General features: G+C 49.1%; 2 protein-coding genes across 4 annotated transcripts in view; one reads left to right on the plus strand and one right to left on the minus strand.

Annotated features, from left to right (window-relative positions):
• EPS8L2 (EPS8 like 2) overlaps positions 1–19,014 on the plus strand; it is a 48,831-nt gene extending 29,817 nt beyond the window's left edge. For both annotated transcript variants that reach the window (XM_053979389.1, XM_053979390.1), the window contains 18 exons: positions 121–185; positions 4,194–4,355; positions 4,638–4,787; positions 4,914–4,993; positions 5,126–5,265; positions 6,676–6,755; positions 7,231–7,357; positions 7,701–7,789; positions 9,272–9,346; positions 10,015–10,163; positions 10,309–10,435; positions 10,796–10,911; positions 12,785–12,896; positions 13,650–13,757; positions 14,594–14,735; positions 15,853–16,036; positions 16,442–16,574; positions 16,912–19,014. In XM_053979389.1, coding sequence (XP_053835364.1) covers positions 121–185; positions 4,194–4,355; positions 4,638–4,787; positions 4,914–4,993; positions 5,126–5,265; positions 6,676–6,755; positions 7,231–7,357; positions 7,701–7,789; positions 9,272–9,346; positions 10,015–10,163; positions 10,309–10,435; positions 10,796–10,911; positions 12,785–12,896; positions 13,650–13,757; positions 14,594–14,735; positions 15,853–16,036; positions 16,442–16,574; positions 16,912–16,983 — 2,111 coding nt within the window. In that variant the 3' untranslated portion in view covers positions 16,984–19,014. The remainder of the gene's footprint in view (positions 1–120; positions 186–4,193; positions 4,356–4,637; positions 4,788–4,913; positions 4,994–5,125; positions 5,266–6,675; positions 6,756–7,230; positions 7,358–7,700; positions 7,790–9,271; positions 9,347–10,014; positions 10,164–10,308; positions 10,436–10,795; positions 10,912–12,784; positions 12,897–13,649; positions 13,758–14,593; positions 14,736–15,852; positions 16,037–16,441; positions 16,575–16,911) is intronic.
• DEAF1 (DEAF1 transcription factor) overlaps positions 1–19,037 on the minus strand; it is a 79,059-nt gene extending 60,022 nt beyond the window's left edge. Inside the window, exons 1-3 of one of the 2 annotated variants that reach the window (XM_053979393.1) lie at positions 18,948–19,037; positions 18,748–18,851; positions 6,079–6,156 (exon numbers count right to left, since the gene is read on the minus strand). The gene's annotated coding sequence lies outside the window, so the exon portion shown is untranslated. The remainder of the gene's footprint in view (positions 1–6,078; positions 6,157–18,747; positions 18,852–18,947) is intronic. The other variant, XM_053979394.1, reaches the window with a different exon arrangement.
• Between the last annotated feature and the right edge of the window lie 1,879 nt (positions 19,038–20,916).

The following is a 20,916-nucleotide window of genomic DNA, read 5'->3' on the forward strand; positions in this document are numbered from 1 at the left end:
CACCTGCTGGCAATGCCCGCAGAGCCGAGCTGGAAACTTGGGGACTGTGAGAAAGACTCAGAGTTGTAATTCTCAGATCCAAAGAAAAACAACCAATGCTTCTTTTCTTGTTTCTTACAGAACAAAGGAAAAAATACTCTAACTCCAACATCATTATGCACGAGACTTCCCAGTACCACGTCCAGGTGAGCACACACACGCAATGGAGTGCTAAGGGGCTGAGAAGCCAAGGTCAGTGATAGATGTCCATAGTGCAGTGTTCCCTGTGTTCTGGACCTTTAGGATGCCAAGGGGGAGTTGAGAACATCCATACCATTAAAGTCTCAAGTCACTGAGTAAAGGAAAATGAGGGTAAAAAAAGATTTAAATAAACAAGAGGAATTACGTACAAGGAAAGAGGAAATAGAGAAGCTGTTATCTTCTCTCTCCTCTGTGTGTGAAGGAGAGCAGGAAATGTCCCTCCTGTCACCCTGTGCTTCAAACCCTTCTGATCAGCACAGACAGGTTAAAAGCAGAGTTCCCATGGTGGTTACTGGAACTCAGCTTTCCAAACAACAGAGACAACATGGACTATCAGCTTTCAGCTCTCCTCAGCTACTGTGTCCTCTCAGGTAACACAAACCCCTTCACATAAGACAGGCAATAAGCCAAATCTGTCTTCCACTGCCACAGACCCCACCCCAAAAAGAGAAGCCAGCCTGGCCATCCTGAGCTTGGTGATGCCTGTAATGCAACGTGGTGGTGCAGGACTCCATGGAGGAGATGGGGCCATTCATCACTGAAAGCTGGGCAAGGCAAGACAGGAGAACACTTCCTCAGGTTCATATTTAGGAAATGGGACCATTTAAAAGCCTACATTTAGATTTGTAAAGTGCCTTTTTGCAAAGAGGTACTGGTTTTCATTGGAAAAACCAACTCAGTGGCTCAGAAGTCACTCATGGATGCAGAGAAGGGACTTTAAACGGTGACATGTAAATGAATTCTTTATTAATAATGCCATAAGCCACCCGTTTGTGAGTCTCTCCCCTGAACTTTGACCAAGGCAAACAGGATTGCAGTGGCAGGCAGTGAGATAGAATTAGGTTTCCTTACGGGAGGCATTTTATACCTTTTGAAGTAATCAGATCAAAGTTTAATGGTGGGTGGAGTCATTGCCCATTCTAATAAAAGCTGATGTATTTGAATGTCTATCTGGATGAAAAGGGGTTTTGAGGGATAAAACAAAGACAGCAACAAGCTTCTCCCTCTCAATCCACCCATATCTACAGAAAATGGAAAGCAGAAAAATATTCTAATGATTAAATCAGACAAGTAGCTTCCCCTCCATGAAAACTGACTGAACTTTAAACAGCAAAGGAATTTATGAAGCTTGTAAAGGTGGTGGATAAAATAATAGAAGAGATAAAAATGCCTGTCATCTTGAGTAAACCCATTCTCCTCACTGCTCTGAAAGAAAAGGGCTTGTCACCTCTGCACTGATAAAACTGACTTGGCAAATACCTTCCCATGCACTGTTTTACAATTACAGTGACATACACCCAGCATATTTTTCATTTGTGATTGCATTGCTAATCTCAGCTTTCAGCTCACACACCTGATGGGAGGTCTATTTAGACAGTGCCTCACCCCATACCTTTGCTTGATGAACACAGGAATGGGCCTTGCATTGTCCTCTCCTCTGCTCCTTCCTCCAGGCTTTGGGAATCATCTAACAGCAAATGGGTCACCAGAAACCCTACACACCCCTAATGCCTAAGAGCATGTTTAAAGATTTTCTGCTAGGTCTACCAGTGCTTTAAATCCGAGCCTTTCCCTGCATCCACCTTGTATGGAGCCAATTGCAACAACAGTTCTTATCTGTGCTTCCTCACAACCATCCAAGACTCTGTGCTCAGAATGCACACATCCCTCTCGGGTCCATCTGGTCTGTGCCAGACCCCAACATCCACAGCTTCTCCAAGTCCCACAGCAGGACATGCTGGAGCAGCATCAGTTTTTGCTGCCTCTTAATTTGCTTCCCACTTTGCATTTACCTGGGCTTTTATAAGGAGACATTCTTTCCCATAATTCTTTCCCAACAACTTTGTCATCCTTCTCCATGGCCCACTGATGCACATGTCAACTGTGGACGCATCCCACTGGGTTACTGAATCAGCTCATGAGTGCATCAGCACCAGAAAGAAGCTACTTGATCCCTAAAATGGTTATGTCTGATCACTGGGAGAAAGCAGGAAGATATCAAAGGGAGAAAAGCCAGGCAAAACTCATCCTGTTACTACAAATTTCCCATCAATTTAGGACTTGCTTTAAAACACCCCCCGTTTTTCCAGCTCTTGCTTTGAAACCAGACTACAGGTTGTGTACATCAAAGAGAAGCAGGCATTTCACTGCTGCCCTCCCCACAAAATTCTGAATGCCCAGCAGGACCATTTTTGGGGTGGCCACACTGTTGTTCCTGGCCCCCCAGGGCAGATGTACCTGCTGGGGTGATTCCCCTGCTCCTTGGGTTAATCTGCTCCTGCTCTCCAGCTTAGCCACTGCTGCTGAACTCCCTGTTCTGCACCCTACTGAGCAAGGAAACCAGGATGAGAGGGTCATGCTGGTGGATGGGCCTTTGATATTCCAGGGACAAGAGAAAAAGCTGGGATCTGGCCCAATAAGCCTCCAAGGGTTGCAGGCCCTTGGACTGCACAGATACCTTGGTCAGGCCTGTAACTTATCCATGCAAAAACCTGCTTTTATCTGCTGGAGAAAGTTGATAAAGACAGGGAAAAGTTCAGCTGCTTTTTGACAGTCAGGCACATTCCCCTTCCCTTCTTACCAAGAACATAGCTGGGCAACAAAAGAACAAGGTGAAACAGAACCTTGTTATTTCCTGAGTTTTTTTTTCCTTCCTGAGATTTTTTTCCTTCCCTGCTATCACCTGAACATGTGGCCGGGCTATGTTGTCACTGCCCCAGGGACAACAGCTGGGCAAACAGCTTGGCTGCTCTGAGTCCCAGCTTTTCTTGCCTTGCAGTCCCCTCTGCCGGCAGACACAACCAGTTCTTCCATCCGCAGGGAGGAGCACTTACTCACCTGGGCTTTTGGAGTGGCCTTCATCCACTGCTGGTGGGCACACATTTGTATGTGACACACCTCTCCTTTCCACAGCTGCCTCTCTGCCCACCATTCCCTTCCCATGGACTCCCAGGGGCCCACCAAAGCTGCAAGTGCTGCCCCATTACACAAACCCTGTACATACAGGTGCCAAGTGCAAGGCTTGGATCACCACACACTTCAGGGTGCAGTTGGAGCAGGGATGGGAAAGCAGCTTGGATGGCTGCACTGTAGCTGAGCTGCTTCTGGCCCAAGTGCACACACAGGGTGGTGAAGGAGGGGAGGACAGTGCAGAAAACCTGGCTGATGGGAGAAGACCATGGGCTGGGTTTACAGGATAGGTGAAGGGAGGTAGGAATACCAGGATAACCAAGCAAAACCACAGGGCAGGAAAGAGACAAACAGCAAAAAATCCTTTCCTACAGTCAGCAACACCCATTTTTACTACTATGAGGCCTGATTTGAGTATTTTTGGGGAGAAAAGCCCCCCCCAACCCTAAGGGGGGCTTAAAGGGCTGGTGTAGAGTGAGTTGCCAGGTTTGCAGCATAGAAGCTCTTCAGAGTAGCTGTTCCCAGAGCATGGGACCCCACAAATTGCATGGATCCCACTTGGCACAGAGGACCAACACTTGCCCATGGCTTGTGTGAGCTCTTTGCCTAGCACAAATCCCACACAAGCAGGTTTGCTACACAAGACAAGCAAAACACAAGTGCTTTTATAGTTTGGCAAGCAAAGCATTAGTTCGACTGCCATAGTTCTACTTCCAAGCCAGGTTCAGAGTGGCTTGGGGAGTAACTCATGTATGTCAAGCATTTGCCCTGCTGGACAGGGATGAGAGCTGCTGGATTGATGAGAGTAATATGTAAGTGGTGAAACTGGTTATGAAAACCCATTGTGAAACCCAAATCTTTCACTGCCATGACCAGGCTGGTACCAACAACCAAAACTGCTTTGTGCAGCAACACCTTCATGCCTGAGCTCTGAGAAACTATAAACAGTAACTGAAGCCTTTAGAGATGCTTTCATCTCCAATTTACACCCCCCAACAAACATTTTCCACCTGTTTTTATCTCCTTTCTCTCCCCACCTTCAGCACTTGGCCACATTCATCATGGACAAGAGCGAGTCCATCACAACAGTGGATGATGCAATCCGGAAACTCATTCTGCTCAACTCCAAAGAGAAGATCTGGACACAGGAGATGCTGCTGCAAGTGAATGACAAGTCCATCCGGCTGCTGGACTGTGAGACACAGGTACCTGGAACCCTATGGGACTGACCCCAGACTGAAGTGTGGAGTGCAGTGAGTGCCCTTCCCATTCTGCCTGGGAGAGGGCAAGTTCTGACGAACACAAACCAGGGTGAATCACTACCAAAATCCTCTCCTGGATTAGACTCAGCCCTGCAGCATGGGAACAGGATGGTTTTAGCAATGACAAACTAAGGAAGATCAGCCCAGGGATCCCAGGAGTTCCTGCACAGGACCTTTCCCTCTCAGTTCAATAGTTCCCCATTGCCTGACTTCCTTCTCTTGCAGGAGGAGCTGGAGGACTTTCCCCTGCCAACAGTGCAGCACTGCCAGACAGTGCTCAATCAGATGCGCTATTCCTCCATCCTCCTGCTCGTGTGTCAGGATTCTGAGCAGCACAAACCTGACATCCACTTCTTCAATTGTGATGAGGTGGAGGTAAGCAGAGCCCTCCTGTTTGGTGTGAAACAGAACAAAACACACTTCTTGCTGTCTGCCCTTTCCCCCTTCCTCCAATCCTTCCTAAAACCAAGCCCTTAAAAACATCCCTATTTTATCCCTAAGGCGGAGATGGTTCATGAGGACATAGAAAGTGCTCTGGCAGACCACAAGCATGGGAAGAAGATACGGCCACAGACACTCAAGTAAGTGCTGCGGGATACAGCTGGGAGCAACAACAATAAATCCATGTTTCCAGTGGTTTAGTCACACTCAGGTCTCTTGGAAATGGGATCTGTGACCACTCATGGAGTTGTTCTGTGTCATTTTCCTTGCAGGGCAAACCAGGAAAAGATCAAGCAGAGACAATCCATCCTCCCCCCACCTCAAGGACCGGCTCCCATCCCGATCCAGCATGACATGCGAGGCTCAGCGATGAGCAGGAACAGGGTGGCACCTCCTTCCCAGCATGATCCAGGTACTGAGAGCACTCAGGAAGTCTGTCCTGGGGATGGGAGATTAATTAACTCAGGCAGCCAACCTTCCTGAAGCGCTCTGTGGTGAAAATAAGTGTTGTACCCACTGAGAATTCTGCTCAACAAATAAAAGCTCCCAGAAACTCCTTGTAACAACACCCTTATTTGGGGGATACATAAATGCCAAAAAAGCAAAAACCCCTCATAAGCCATCACATGAAATTTGAACCAGGTGTTGGTGATCTTAAAATGTACAGACAAGACATTTGATCAGAAAGACAAATTCCTGGCTCTGCTGACTTTACAGGAGCCAAGATTTCACCCTTGAAAATCAACTGTTTTTCATGAATTCTTGTAAAGTCAAGTGTGGAAATGTAGATCTGAACTCCCCCGCCTTATGTGCTCAGCTAAAGTCAGATTCCAAAACCATCCTGACTTCAGCCCATTCGAGTTGGCTTGAAAAAACCTGGTATTTTCCTTTGGAGAAAGAAGTAACAGAAATAAGTTCCTAGGAACAGAAACAAGCTCTTTCTCTGACAAAAGATCAAAGTGACAAACAAACTAGGCATTTTTTATTCCTGCCTATCATACCATCTTCTCTTGGCATTCATTTCTAATTTCAAGGCAAACACATAATAGGATACTATAACACATCCAAAACACTCATTTGCTGGGATGGCTTCTGAAGCCAAGCAATTGCTCTGGCTGCTGAATGGAGAACTTATTTCAGGCCCAGTTCTGCATCATAAAAAGATTATTTCTGAGCTGGACCATGAATAAACATCTCTATTCTGATGAAAAGCAGCCACTCTTACCTCTGCCCTTCCAAGGGTGCTCACATCAGCAGAACTGGGAATTCCTCTAGGCAGGATTTCTGGCTGAGTGCACAGAGCCTGGCAGGAGAGCAGATGACAGGAGAAAGCCTTGAGTAATGCCTGTTTGCCGAAATTCCTTCTCCACGAAACACCTTCCTGCTTTTCCTACAAAACCTGTCCTGGTGGGGCACCTCATCCCCACATTTACAGATGCTCTGGACTTGTCACAGGACTTTGCCAAAACTGCCTCTCCAGTTCTCCCACTTGGCACATCCTGCTGTGCCAGCCCTTTCCAAGCCCCTGCCCTGAGCTGACACTCTTTGCTTTGCACAAGGGGCCACCCCAGTGATTGTTCCTGCTGTAATATCCCCCCCACAGTGGGTGTGTGGCTTCTGGAAGCTGGGAGGTGCCTCGGGGTTGGGTTTTTTGCAGGATGATTGGGATTTAGCACCTATTACAAACATTATTCCTGAGGTGCCCTCACAACCCAGAACACACACCCAAGCTGGGAGCTACCATCCCATGGATCCCTACCTTTCATGGAGTCTATTTCCAACCTCTGATAGTAAATGTGTTTTTCCTCTCCCTTTTTTGCAGACTATGAACGACGAAGCTCTGGCTCTCATGACCATGAGGAATCCCGTGCCATGTTAGCACAGAAGATTGAAAAGGAAACGGTGGGTGACAGGGACACTGCACAGTCCATAGTCAGGAGCAGAGGCAGGGAGCAAGGGAGAGGGAGCAGAGGCAGGGAGCAGACATTTAATGCATCATCTAGGCATTTTCCCAATTGATACCTGCTGTGCATAAAGATAAGGTGGCCAAAAGCAAGTCTCCATCACCATGTCATTGACAATGTCCTCTGACCTGAGGCAGCTCTGCTGATTCCAGCTCTGCTCCTCCCCATCCCACTTGGGTTATTTTCCACCCATCCATTAGCAGGAGTCACGTATCACATTGGCAAGGAGAGCACACCGCCAGGCCCAGCAGCTCTGTGCTTGCAAAGGGATGCATTGAGCTGCATTTCATGCCTGGATTACCCACTCGTGTGCATTCTCCTGGGAAATGCAGCAGGCCCTGGGATTCAGGCTCCCAGCTGTGTACAGCCCAGGCTCACTTTCACATTGGTCCCTTGTGTTTCTGTCCTCACAGCAAATCCTGAACTGCACCCTGGATGACATTGAAGTGTTCGTCGCCCGGCTCCAGAAAGCTGCAGAGGCATTCCGACAGCTCAACCAAAGGAAGAAAGGGAAGAAGAACAAGAAGAAAGGGCCAGCAGGTGCAGTGCAGCAGCCACAACAAATGGGGAGCACAGGGGGGTCATGGATGAAGGCGGGGAGGACACCTCAGCTCCAGGCCCAGCATGGCCGGATTGATGCCATGGCACAGCCACAGATCCAGGCACAAAAGTTTGGGAGGTGCTGCTCTCTGTGGCCACCTCTGGCAGAGCACACGGAGCTTCTGGCACACAGAGGGAGTTTGCCTTTCTCTGAACCCCTGATTTTCAGTAGTGCTGGTCTCAACACCCATTTCTGCTTTGCCTTCTGCATGGCAGGCAGATAGAACCTTCCCAAAGGGGATGCTCTCACTAACATGTCCTTCTCTGCCCCTTCTCCTGGCAGAGGGAATGCTGACCCTCCGAGCAAGACCCCCGAGCGAGGCTGAGTTCATTGACTGCTTCCAGAAAACCAAACTGGCTTTTAACCTCTTGGTAAGACATGGAGGAGTTTCCATCCCATGCAAGGACAGGGCTTTTCCCTGTGTATCCCAGCAGTGAGCGTTTAGAGTGAAACTTGAACGGAAAACACTGACAATGGACAACAGTGTGAATTTCAGGTTCTTCAAAACTCAGGACAAACATTGTGTCAGGCTTGTGCAGGTTTTCTTGGACAAGCTGTTAAACCAAAACTAGAAGCATCAAGTCCAGGATGGGACAGAACAGCCAAAAGGTTGCAGCACCCAGGTCTTTTCAGATCCAGGCCTGGGAAGTCTCTGCTCGACAGTAACTGAAGTCCCCCATTGCCCCAGTATTCCTGGCCGCTCTCTTTCTTCCCTGCCAGACTCTCTGTATTGTGAAGGAGATGAAAAGGAAGAGCATAAACACGTTCCCAGTGCTACCAGCTCTGCTCAGTGAAACACAAGAGACCAGCAGGCTAACAAGATAGCAGGAATTCTGTCAGTTGTGACCAAACTTGTCTAGCAAACACATCCTCCAAGCTCCTTCCTGGGCAGTCATTAATAAGGAAACCCCAAAGACAGGGTTTGCAGGACACCAAGCTCCAGCCTTTTATATGAAAAGCAAATGTGCCTGCTCAGGATCAGAAGGAGCAGCTTATCTCCTGGCAAGAGCCCACAGTTGAGTGTGGAGCAGAGCTGGGTTGAGCGTGGAGCAGAGCTGGGACTCCATGGTGGATCCATGCCACATTCCTCACCACATAGCTGTTAAGTTCCTGGGAAGTGCCTGTTCACTGGGTCACCCTGCTGCCAGCAGTTGTTTCTCACTTCCCATTCCAAATTAATGTTTAATCTCCAGCATTTCAAAAGCTTTGCATTTCAGTAGGAGCAGGGAGCCTATCTCTCATGGCAGCAGTGCCAGGAGCCCAGGACAGGAGAAGGATCTTGAATGGAAGCACAAACTGGGGAGGCTTCTCACCACAGCTCTGCTGATTGCTGCTACCAAAACCCAATTCTTACAGTAAATTAATCCCAAGTATTTGCTCCTCCATTCTGCCACAGTTCACCTCAAATAAAAGTGCATTTGGAGCCTTTCAGTGGTCAGGGCAGCTCCAGGTGCCACAGGCAAGACCTTGGTGGAGACCTTCCCTTGTCAGCAATTGCAAAGGGACCCTCAAAACACTTATCCTGGTGTTTTCACTCATGGAACTGGGAGGATTCTCAAGCCTGCAAGAGGCAGAAGCAACCATAACCCTGGCCTTTCCTCCCTAGGACTTTGAAAATAAGCCAAGGTTTTGTGTGTCTGTTCAAATTACCTTCCAAGGCACTGATTTAACAACAGAGAGGCTACTCCACCCATCCAAAAATTCATCAGGAATTAGAAATTGACACAAAATTAAAATGAATGATTCCTACTCCTCCATCCCTTACTCTTCTTATCAGCCAGCAACACTGCCCCCACATGACAGAAAAGAGAACGCACACTCAGGTTAGGGTTAAACTGTGTTTCTCTTTCCAGGCCAAACTGAGGAAGCATATTCAGAACCCCAGTGCTTCGGAGCTGGTGCATTTCCTATTTGGGCCACTGGAACTGGTAAATCTTATTCCCAGGTCTCACTGGGAAGTCCCTTTTTATTTCTATTCAGACTTACAAGCAGACAGATTGTGCAGAAAGGTTAGAAAACTGCTCACGCCTGGCCACAGCTTTCTCAGGAACTTCCAGAAGTGATACTGGTTGTTCCTGGCCTCTGATCCAGTTTGCAGCTTGAAGTAAATACAAGAACCCCAGCAAATATGAATCTTTCCATCCAATCAATAAATCATTACTGTGAACAAAAGGGGCAGTGAACTGGTGTTCCCACTGGGAATCTGTCTGGTCTCACCTTCAGGCAAACACAGCTCAGTATTTGCACTGAAAATACTTGGAAGCAGAAATCCCAGCTTGGAAAAGGAACCAGAAAGGACACAGGAATAACAAGATACTTTCTATTTTTTGAAGTGTCAGCTTGTGACACTTCACTTGTCTGTAGCAATAGCTCATTTATAGATAGATTTTGCTTTGACTCCAATCTAAAAAAAATTCATGTTACCCTGAACTGTCCAGTCTCCTTCAAAGGCTTAGGTTGATGTTTCTTGAGGTGACTGAGCTGATCCAAGGATCAGCTTTGTCTTTGATTCCTGCTCCTCTGTGTGTCCCTGGTTTGACATTTTGACTGTTTCTTGCAAGTTCTCTCCTCTTTGTGTGGTTTGTGTGTGACCCAGATCATCAATAGCTGTGGTGGCCCCGAGCTGGCCCGGTCTGTCCTCAGTCCACTGCTTTCTAAAGATGCCACTGATTTCCTGAGAGGACACCTGACACCCAAAGAGATTAACCTCTGGGATTCCCTGGGGGAAACATGGACCAGATCCAGGTGAGGACAGAACTGCCATTTCCCCAGGCTCCCAAGGCAGAGGGGGTGCTTGGATGCCCTGATGCTCCTGCTTCTCCATTGAGTGGATGCTCTCAAAGACATATTCCTTGTGAATGTCACCTGATATTCCCACTTTGTGTCCTAGAGCTGAGTGGCCCCGAGATGCGAACATCCCCACCTACATCCCCAAATTCCGCAACGGCTGGGAACCACCCACAGAAATCTTCCGTGGAGCTCCCTGGGAAATAGACATCGGACACTTGCAAGAGGAGGTTAGTCCTGTGTTCCTGGGGATCCTCTCTTCCCTCTCCCTCCCCCTTTTCCAGAGAGATGGAGCTGTGGGGGGTGTGGTGGTGTGAAACAAGTAGTTGGCTCAAAACTGATTTGAATCTGGTCACTCCAGTTAAATACAGAAAGCAAATGAGGCTGGAAAATGGCAGCAATAATCAGCCTCTCCCGATTCAAGGCAACAGGACCATACAGTGTCACTGAGCTCCAGGGACACAGACTTCCCTGAAGAACATCTTGACCAAAAGCTGCCAGCCCATGACTCATCTCCCACTATCCCTCTCCTTTTCTCCGATCAGCTTTCCCCTTTCCTGGTAACACTGACTCCGTGTCTGCCTTTCCAGCTCTCCTCAGCCAATGGATATCCTTACCGGAACTCCTCAGTCAAGCGTGGCCAGACGGCTGAGCAGACACAGCCTGGGGATGCCTTCAAACAGAACGTCACTCCACATGGAAATAGGTAATGGATCTGCACCCTCTGAGCTTCAGCTCCTACCTTGGAACCTCATGAACACACACAGACACATATGGTGATACTGGGAAGTTTGGGCATCCTGGAGACAACTCCCTACCACTATTAATAACCACCAAGAGAAGATAAAGATCAGCTGAGGGATTATTCCCATGAGCACTGTCTTCTGTTTAACCCCCAGCAGCTCTGCAAGGAAAGGAATCCCAGGTGTTTTCCACCACATGAGACAAAAATATTGACTGACTTCATCAGTCCATCCATAGGTCTTGTTTCCCAACATCAGCCCACCAAATTGACCTTAAGGATCAGGTGCCAAAGATGCTGCACTGTGCTTTGGCTCTCCACATGTGTGGAGACGTTGGAATAATGGAATTATGGAATGGATTGGGTGGGATGCGACCTTAACGATTACTCAGTTCCAACCCCCTGCCAGGGCCAGGGACACCTTCCGCTATCTCAGGTTGCTCCAGACTCTGTCCAACCTGGCCTTGAACACTTCCTAGGATAGGGCAGCCACAGCTTTTCCGGGCAACCTGTGTCAGGGCCGCCCCACCCTCACAGGGAAGGATTTCTTCCCAATATACCATCTAAACCCATCCTCTGGCAGTGGGAAGCCATTCCCCCTTGTCCTGTCACTCCAGCCTCTTCCCCAAAGTCCCTCTCCAGCTCTCTTGGAGCCCCTTTAGGCACTGGGAAGGGCTCTAAGGACTCCCTGGAACTTTTTCTTCTCCAGGTTGAATATTCCCAGCTCTCCCAGCCTGTCTGTGTAATGCTCCAGCCTTTGGAGCATTTCCTGGCCCTTCCTGGCCTCCTCTGGACATCCTTGAGGATCTCTCCATTCATCCCAAAGCCCCCACAGATTGCACAGACAGAAGCTGCCTACAGGGGGAATCTGCCCTAAGGGAAGGGCACACACAAACTTTGCCCTGCTGGAAACACAGGGCCAGAGAAGAGCAGCCCGAGCTCCCAGTGCTGCTGGAAAACATTTCAGTGAGGAAGGAGCTTTGTTTCACTGGAGACAGCAGCTCCCCCTTGGCTTTAGACACAACCAAAGGCAAACCCACTGATTAGAGGCTGAATAAAACAATATATTCCAGTCCTGCCCACCTCTCCCCCAGGGAGCTGACAGGGTGCCAGGTTCAGAAAACTCTTCTTAATGAGACGGAATTCTAGAAAATGGAGAAAAACCCCTCCCCTTTCTTCAGAAGTCTCAGAAAGTTCACTTCTAAACCCAGAACCAACCAGGCCACCCTTTTGCCTCAGGTTTTTTCCCAAGGGAAAGATGACTCTTCCACCTTTCAACAGCTTCAATGCTCATTTTCCATCACCTGTTACTCCTTGGTACAAAACCTTCATCAAAGTACTTTTAGTTTGGAGTTTAGAGGCTCCATCTGCTTTCTTGTTTACATGAGCTCATACCTTGAAAATTGTCACATCTCTGAGTGTCACCAAACTCTTCCAGACTTCCACATGAATCCTCTGCTGTGACTTGACACATCACTTTGCAGGGATTTGAGTCAAGGTTTCAGCTGACCATCCACTTTTCTGTCACCAGCTCTAGTCTGGAGAAAAAACCCTCAAGCCAGAGTTTTTCCATGGTTTTCTGCTCTAATATAAAAGATTTACAAGCTTTACTACAAGAATTCAAATCCACAGCAAAAGACCCTAAATCCAATTATATCAGCAAAATAACTTATTTTTCTCATTTACCCTATCACTGGTCCTGCTAGGAACATCAAGTGGTAGAGATGCAGTGTAGAACAGGGAAAAGACGAGGATAATTTCTCTTCTCCAATTTCAATTTTCTTGGCCTTGTAATTGGATGTGCCTCTGCTAAAACTCCAGTTTTTCTCTCCTGCAGGAATTTTGAGGCCCAGGGAGTGGCTGTGCCCAGGAGATTTGCCAAAATCCGCTACGATTTCACTGCACGAAACGCCAACGAGCTCTCAGTGCTGAAGGATGAAATCCTGGAGGTACGTGAGCACTCCTGGGAAAAGGTGTCCCCTCCCCTTCCCAGGGGCAGGAGAGAGCTCAGGATACCAGCAAGCACCAACTCCATTTTCCCTGGTGGTGTCTCAGCAGTGACATGGAGCTTTGCTCAAATCCAAAGCTGGAACAGGCTGCCAGTGCTGAGCTGTGTCACTTCCTCAGCTCAAACACATCAGTCCCATCTTAACCACGGTGAGGAGGGAGGACAGCAACTCCCTGTTGTGCCCTGCTCATCCCCTGCTGGGTCTGTGTTCCTTATTACCACTTCCCCATCCACAAGGAATTGTTTACTCTGAAAAACACCTTTTTCATTACCTTTCTGTTCCTGCAGCTGGAGAATGTGGGACATGACTTGGGCTAACACTGATCTGTGACCTGGGGAAAAGGTTTCTGTGCAAAATGTAGCTTTTTAAAAAATTATTTATTTATTTTAACACAAAAAGACAACAGAAACTCAGTCATTGGAAAAAAAGATCTGGAGAAAGAGGGACATTACATAGCAACTATGAGTTCTTCAGCACCCTGAGGCAGTCTCCTCTTCATCCTTATGATAAATTCTGATGCCTTCCAGGAAAAGTTTAAATCCTGGATTACATCTGAGAGCAGCAGATGTAATCAGAGCTCCTGGCCTCAGTGATGTCCTTCACCTTCTGGGTGGTCTATCCCCACTATATCCTGGTTGTGTATGCCTGAAATCCCATGTTCCCACTAGCAGATTTATTTTTGTCCTCTCTCAGGTGTTGGAAGATAATAAGCAATGGTGGAAGTTGCTCAACCGGAGTGGGCAGGCTGGTTACGTTCCATACAATATCCTGGATGTGGTGAAACTGGAAGAGCTTGAACAGGTCTGTAGTCAGGTGGTACCTGACTGGTACCAGCTGCAGGGCATAATCTGCCTCTGGGAATAATCTTGTCATTAGACCTCCCTGGATTTCTTAGGGTACTATGCACAAGTCAGGATGAACCCTCAGAAGTAGAAAAAATCAGGAGATTCCTAAGTCTCCTATGATAAAACTCCCATTTTGTCATGATCACCTTCCCAAATAAGGCCTATCATTCCCATTTGTGCAGCAGCCTCTTGTTTTCCAAATTTTTCCATGTCAAGATTTTTGTTGGTGATTAAATTAAAGATGGACACTTCCCTCAACCCAGTTCAGTTCAGCAGCAGGAACACATCACTCGAGCGGAGGCAGATGGAAACACCATCTAAGTGAGAATTAAGTTGAATACTGCAACTTGCACTACAGAAATGTGGAGCTGGAGTGTTCTAAACACCCTAGGGAAGCATGGAATTGCTTCCCTATTTTGATATTGCAGAGCGAAAGGGGGCCCAGCAGGCTTCTGGATAAATCCTTGCTAGTTTAATCGAAATGTCAAAAAACTTCCCAGACTGCTCCAGGCCCTTGGCAGTGGTCACGCTTCACGTCCCACCTATGGAGCAGTCTTCCAATGGGATTGAACATGTTTGGCATGTCTAGGAATTCCCTCACACAAACTTTAGACTTTGCTTTGGGTTCTTCATTCCCAGAAATTAACTTCTTCCATGCAGTTCCACCTGAGGTCTCACCAGCCCCACATCAGCACAAGGACAACATGGCAGTTTGTCCCTCAAATGAAAATGAAAAATGGCAGAAAAAAATGTCTTACTTTTTTTTTTTTTCCTCCCCCCCTTTCTAACCAGTCTAACCAGAGGTACAAAGGAGACCTGAGTCCCAGGGGCTATGGCCCATCCAGTCCAACTCACAAGCTGCCTGCCAGCTACGCAGGGGATAAGTGGGGCAGTGAGATGCTATCACGCAACTCTGCACAGGACGCCAAAGAACGTACGTGTGTGTCCCACTCTGTGTCCCACATTGGGGTTCCCTGGGTTTGGGTGCTCCAGGGACCAGACTTACCCAAGGGGCTCCTCTTCACCCTTCAGCGATCAGAAATAGAACAGCACCAGATCTGGAGGCCATTGCAGGTACCATCTAGAGCCAAGAGAGCAGCCCTGGAGCTTGTGACACCTCCCAGGCTCTCAGGCAGCCTGGGACAAGCAGGGTAATAAGTGATCACTCCATTCCTTCTTCCTCCTTCCTTCTTCCTCCTCCTCCTCCCAAGGAGAGAGTTTCCTTTCTCTTTCAAAACATTTAAGTGTGTCTCAGGAAGAGCTCAGGTCAATCCCTTTCTCTCCTTTCCTTTTGCTCATATCCTACCACACACTCAGTGCCTGCCTGGCTGGTTCCTTTCTGTAGTTCCACAGAATTCCCAGCCAAACAGGAGATCCACATCCCTCCTTCACCCTGCACATGTTGTGGGGGTCACAGAGAAGGAGAGAGACCAGGGACCCCGCTCTCCTCACCCCTTATCACACCCTGCCCACTCTTGGAAGCAGGAGACCTTTTGGGACGATGGAAAGCCCTGCAATACAAGGACACGAATCTGTTCCTAACACCGAGTTATTCTCCACAGTCCTCAGGAGTTTCACAGGGAAAGTGACACTGGATGAAGTGTCACTGGAGTTTTCCCAGAATCACAGGATGGCCTGGGCTGGAAGGGACCTTCAAGCTCATCTCATCACGAGTGTGTTCCTCACTCCCAGTTTGTGATTCCTGCCGCTTCTTTTCCGCTGTGGAGCAAAATCTGCAGCTCTGGGATCAGCAAATCACTGACTAGAAGTAGCAGAGAGGACTGAAAAGGTCTCAACTCTCCAATTGTAGATTCTCACAGATCTGTCCTTCCACATCAGGCAACAGTCAATGGTGATAGTGATGGGAGGAAAATAAATGGCAACACAGGAGCACAGAAAAATGGGAACCACTTTTCTGGGCTGAATTTAAATACAAATGCTGAGACACACCCCCATTTTCCATCCAATTTCCCTACAAACACATTTAATGGGATTTTTGATTTCATTAATCATTAATGAGATTTGATTTCATTCCCTACCTGTTTCTACAGAACTTATTCACCAAATGGATGAGCTGAACGACGAGCTGCTAAAGAAGATCACAAACAATAAAATTCAGCCTCCCCACAGGAATTTCAAAGTGGAAAAGCCTCAGCAAGTTTTTGTGCCCCTCACCTTTGAATCCAGCACTGAAGAAGTCAAAGCCTGGCTGGAGGCCAAGTCATTCAGCAAAGAGTAAGATTTGCTCTACTGCCACATGAAACACTCGTCCTTCCCTGGAGAAGGAGCTGGGAGGAGGCTGGCACCATCTCACCTGGGACAAGTCACTGGGATTTACTTACAGAGCCTGTGTTGTAAATTAGATTTCAATCCCGTTAAATCCAGGCTCTATAACCAGGATATTCAGAGCCCAGACTCACTCCCACTTTTTCCTATAAACATTTTCTTGGAGAAAAATAATCAATGAACTAAACCCACAGCCCGAAATGCCACTGGAATCACAGCTGCCACCCTGGCACAGCCCCAGGGCCCTGTGATACGATCCCAGTGCAGCTCCCAGCCTCCCATCTCCCACTCCTCACCTCTGGCATGGGGCCACGTGCAGCACAACCATCATCTCCCCACTTTGTGTCTCCCCAGGACCGTGGAACACCTGGGCATCCTCACTGGAGCTCAGCTCTTCTCCCTCAATAGAGAGGAGCTAAAGAAGGTGTGTGGTGATGAGGGAAACAGAGTGTACAGCAAGATCACGGTGGAGAAAAACCAGCTGGAGGTAAGTGTTTTTCTGGATAATTCCTGATGGAATGGGGGGCTGTACCAGCAGTGTCAGATAGCTCATTAAACAGGCATTTTAAGAAACACAATGGGGAAAAAAATAATGCAACCAAACCTACACCAGCAATAAAACACATGTAAGAATTCTGAAGTGTCCTTTAAGCTAAAAGGCCCCAGATCCATATAAGATCCCTGTTTCCACTAATTAATCTGCTTTTAACTGGTATCACCTATCCCTTTGAAACTAGCTCTACTCCTACAGCATTCATTAAATACTGTCATTTAACTACAGCTTGAAATTCAAATCCAAACTTCCTGTTTTGTTTCCATTCCAGAAAAGCAGAGGGGAGTCAGAGCTCCAAGAAATCATGAAGCGCCGCCAGGAAAGGATTGATTCTGCTAATTAAAGTCTCTCTGCTTTATTTCAGCTCTTAGCCCTAAGTAGTACAGAAAAAAAGGGAATGAAAGCAATGATTCCCGGCCCAGGCCGGAAGCAGCAGAGCTCCCCTTGGGGTCCAGCTGCCATCAGAGTGACAATTCCTCGAACACTGTTGGGGAGGGTTGACAATAAGACCATATCCCACTGGGAAAGGTGTTTTAATTTTGCATGAAGTATTTTTTTTATAACTATATATTTTATACTGAAATTTTCCGTGCATGCGATCAGAGCAGGATTCACACGGGGCTGGATGTACGACAAGGGCTGCATTCAAAGACCCCCAAAGCTTTTCTCCGAGGGCTGTCCCTGCTCCCACCCCCTCGCTGGCAGGGCAGGCGTGGCACACAGCTCAGGAGAGGCCAGCCTCAAGGCCTGGAGCCTGCACCACGGCAATAAGGCTTTGGAGCCCTGCAGTGGTTTGGGTGTAAGGAAAGGACATTAAAGCTCATCCTGTTCCATCCCCCATCATGGGCAGGGACGCCTTTCACAAGGCAAAGCTGTTCAAATCCTGTCCAGCCTGGCCTTGGACACTTCCAGGGATGGGGAGTAACGACCCCTCTGGGCAACCTAAGGCAGCCCCATTTCCATTTCCTCCTCAGTGCAGGTGTCCCCTGAGCCCAAGAGCACAGGCCCGGTGACAACTCCCTGTCCCCCTCCTGTCCCCCTGTGTCCCCTCATTGGACAAGGCTGGAATGGCAACACACATTCCCAAAGTCTGGCTGCTTCCTTAAATCCACAGACCAGTTAGTGCTGTCTCTGAACAGCTGAAATGAGCTCTCAGTGCCTAGAAATGAGCAGGAGTGACAAACAAAGGGATCTGAATGTGGACACAGGCGAGTTCCACCTGCCCACTGCTGCTGATGCACAGGCCTGGGCTCAGGGCAGCTGTGCAGCCCTTCCCTGGGCCACTGATCCTGCACTGGAATGTTGTGGTGCTGCCAAAGCCGGCCTCAATCCAGGAGAAGATAAACCCTGACCATTTGCTCCCATCCCAGGCACACCCACAGCCCTTCCCAGAGTGTTGGTCACTCGTCCCCACCTTCAGGTTTTCACTGTAAAATGTCAGCTGAAATGATTCCCAAATAGCTGAAACCCAAAACACACTGGGAAAGGCAGGTTTAACTCCAAATAAATGGGCACAAGAAAAAAAAAATCTAATTTAGCACAGGGTGTTGCTCTTGACTTCCTGTTTTCCTTCATAAAGTTATGTGCATTTGTATATAACAATCTGTAAATAGGGGGGTGAGGAAAATCTCTCTCCCTAGAGGCAGAATTAGTGATTATGCTTCCAAAATTTACTCACAATTTCAAAACTCAAGCAAGCAGAGTAGTTCCTGTCCACAGCAAGTTTGGCACATTGCATTTCTATCTCTATTTAACTGACAGACCAACCTGATTGCAAAGCAGTGAAGCAAACACAGCTCCAGAGCTGCCACAGCCCAGGGACAGTTGGGTTTTCTCTCTCAGCACGTGCTGAGTCTTTGCCCAAATTTGTGTCTGTCCTTGCACATTTAATGGAAAAAGCTTTAACACAGCGTCTGGGGAACTCGTGTCTAAATCTGAGAGCACCAGTGCACCTCAGTTTTGGCTTTATTCTTAAGTGTCTCCGATGGATAATCTGTTTTCTTCATTTGGAAGAGGACACTGCTGGCACCAGCAGAATTAGGGTGCAGGCAGGAGGGGGATCCTGGGTTTAGTCACAGCCCTGCTGGGATCTGAGAAGGGCACTCACCTTGTCAGGGAAGGATGAAGAGGACAATCCTCCTGAGAAGCCCTGGCTCTGGATTAGGGTGGAGAAGGGAAGCAGGATGGCAAGCACAGGAGGCGAAAAAGTTTCTAAAATGAAAATAAAAACAAATGTTGAGCTAGGAAACACCCCACCTTCTAGTCCTGGGGTGTAGAGGAAAGCAAATCACAGGGAATTACAGTTACCTGGGATTTTAACAGGAGTGTACACGACAGCTCCGTAAAGCTGGGAGCCACAGGAGCACTTCCTAAAACAGACGTCTCAGCAGACCTTATTGCAGAGGTCACTTTTACAAATTTCCATGCGACTGAGCTGTGCACCTGATCTGTTTGTACTGCCTGCAGACACTGCTATAAAGTACTGTACATTGATGTAACTGAGCGAAGGAGACAATGATATAACCATGCACTGTACAAGAGTTATTAAAATAGTTAAGTTATACTTATAAATCCATCTCCGTCTCTTTCACTGGGTTTTCATAATGGTTTGTCACTGACAGTCTCAGAAACTCAGCAAAACGTCTGAAACCACACATTTCCTTTTGGGTTTGGGGACTGACATTCAACAGGAAGGGTGTTATGGCCTGGATAGATGTGTTTTTAAAACAGGGGCTAAGCATCACAAGGCTGTACAAAAGCACATTTGTGCCTATCTGGAAGGGGAATGACTGTGGCAGCCGTCCTAAGTGGAACAATATAAAAAGAGGGAACAGCATAAACTCCTGACTCAGGGCCTGTTACATGGATTCTCCAATTCCAGCCAAGAGCCATCCTTGGTTTCAGAAAGCAAGTGTGTTTTCTCTTTTCTCCGCTAATTAAGTTACTCAGTTGAAATAACTGGTAATGCCTTTTGTAGATGTTCTGGGGAGTTCAATTTCCAAGTAGGACCACACTAACAAGATCACCTTCTCTACAGCCTAAATAGAGTTTATGCGAACCAAGAGCCCAAAACAGCTGCCCTGCTGGGTCGGGGGCTCTCTCAGCGGCTGGAGCTGTGCCCGACAAGCCATTTCGAGCCTTGTCACGACGGCAGGGGAGGGAGCACAGAGCGCTGAGCTCCTGCAGCGGGGCAGCGCCGCCGCGGCTCCGAGCCTTCCCTCACGGCCGCCTCCCCTCAGGGCCTGCCCGCCGCCATCTTGCGGCACCGGCGGCGCCCGGGCCCCGCGCGGCCATGAGGGACGGGTGGCTTGGGGGCGGGCCGGGCGCCGTGCCGGCCGTGGGGAAGACCCCCGGTGGTTCTGAGGACCGGAGATCCCGGGGCCGGGAGGTCCCGGGGCCGGCAGAGCCCCGGACAAGCTCTGCTGGGGACAATGGCGGCGTCAGAATCGCCAAGGCGACCGCCCGTCCCGACCCCAGGACCACGAGCCAGCCAATCAGAATCGCTCTCCCTCCCGCTGCCCCGCCCCGGCTCCTCCCGGCCGCGTCCGTCTCGTGTCCGCGCTCCCGATTGGCGCTGCCGCCCGGCCGGGCTGGGATTGGCGCGGGAGCGCGCGGGCCGCGGGTGCGCGCGCAGGCCGGTCCCCTCCGGGCACGCACCGTCCCTTATAGGCGCGCGAGCCCCCAGAGCCGCGGACATGTCGGTGTCCCCCGTGAAGCGGCAGAAGATGGAGTCGGCGCTGGACCAGCTCAAGCACCACACCACGGTGGTGGCCGACACCGGGGATTTCAACGGTGAGAGGCGGCGCGAGGGGATCCCGTCACCGCATCTTCTCCTTAGCCCCTCTCCCGCCCCCCCCCATCACGGAGAGTGGGCGCGCCCGGCCGAAGGGGCGCGCGCCGGGGGGACCGAACCACCCTGCGGCCGGAGGGGGGCGGGGGGAAGGCGCTCGGTGGCGGCGCCTTGGTCCCCGTCCCAGCGCAGATCCCGCCCAGGCGGGACATTCTCCAGACCCTCCCGGGATCTTCTCCCAGCGCGCCCTCGAGTGTGCCCTGACCACCACGTTCAGCTCTGCGTGCTGTCGGACTCAAGGCAGGCTCCGCTCTGCTATTGAATTCGGGTTTTCTTCCAGTGACCTGTCCAGATCTGGGACTTGTTTGGGGTTTTTCCAAACTCAAGGTTGGATGGGGCTTGGAGGAGCCTGGTCCAGTGGGACTGGAACTGGATGTGCTTCAATATCCCCTCCAACCCAAACTACTCCAGGATTCCATCATTCTA

Source organism: Vidua macroura, chromosome 6 (assembly GCF_024509145.1).
Source record: "Vidua macroura isolate BioBank_ID:100142 chromosome 6, ASM2450914v1, whole genome shotgun sequence".
Classification (NCBI taxonomy): Eukaryota; Metazoa; Chordata; class Aves; order Passeriformes; family Viduidae; genus Vidua; species Vidua macroura.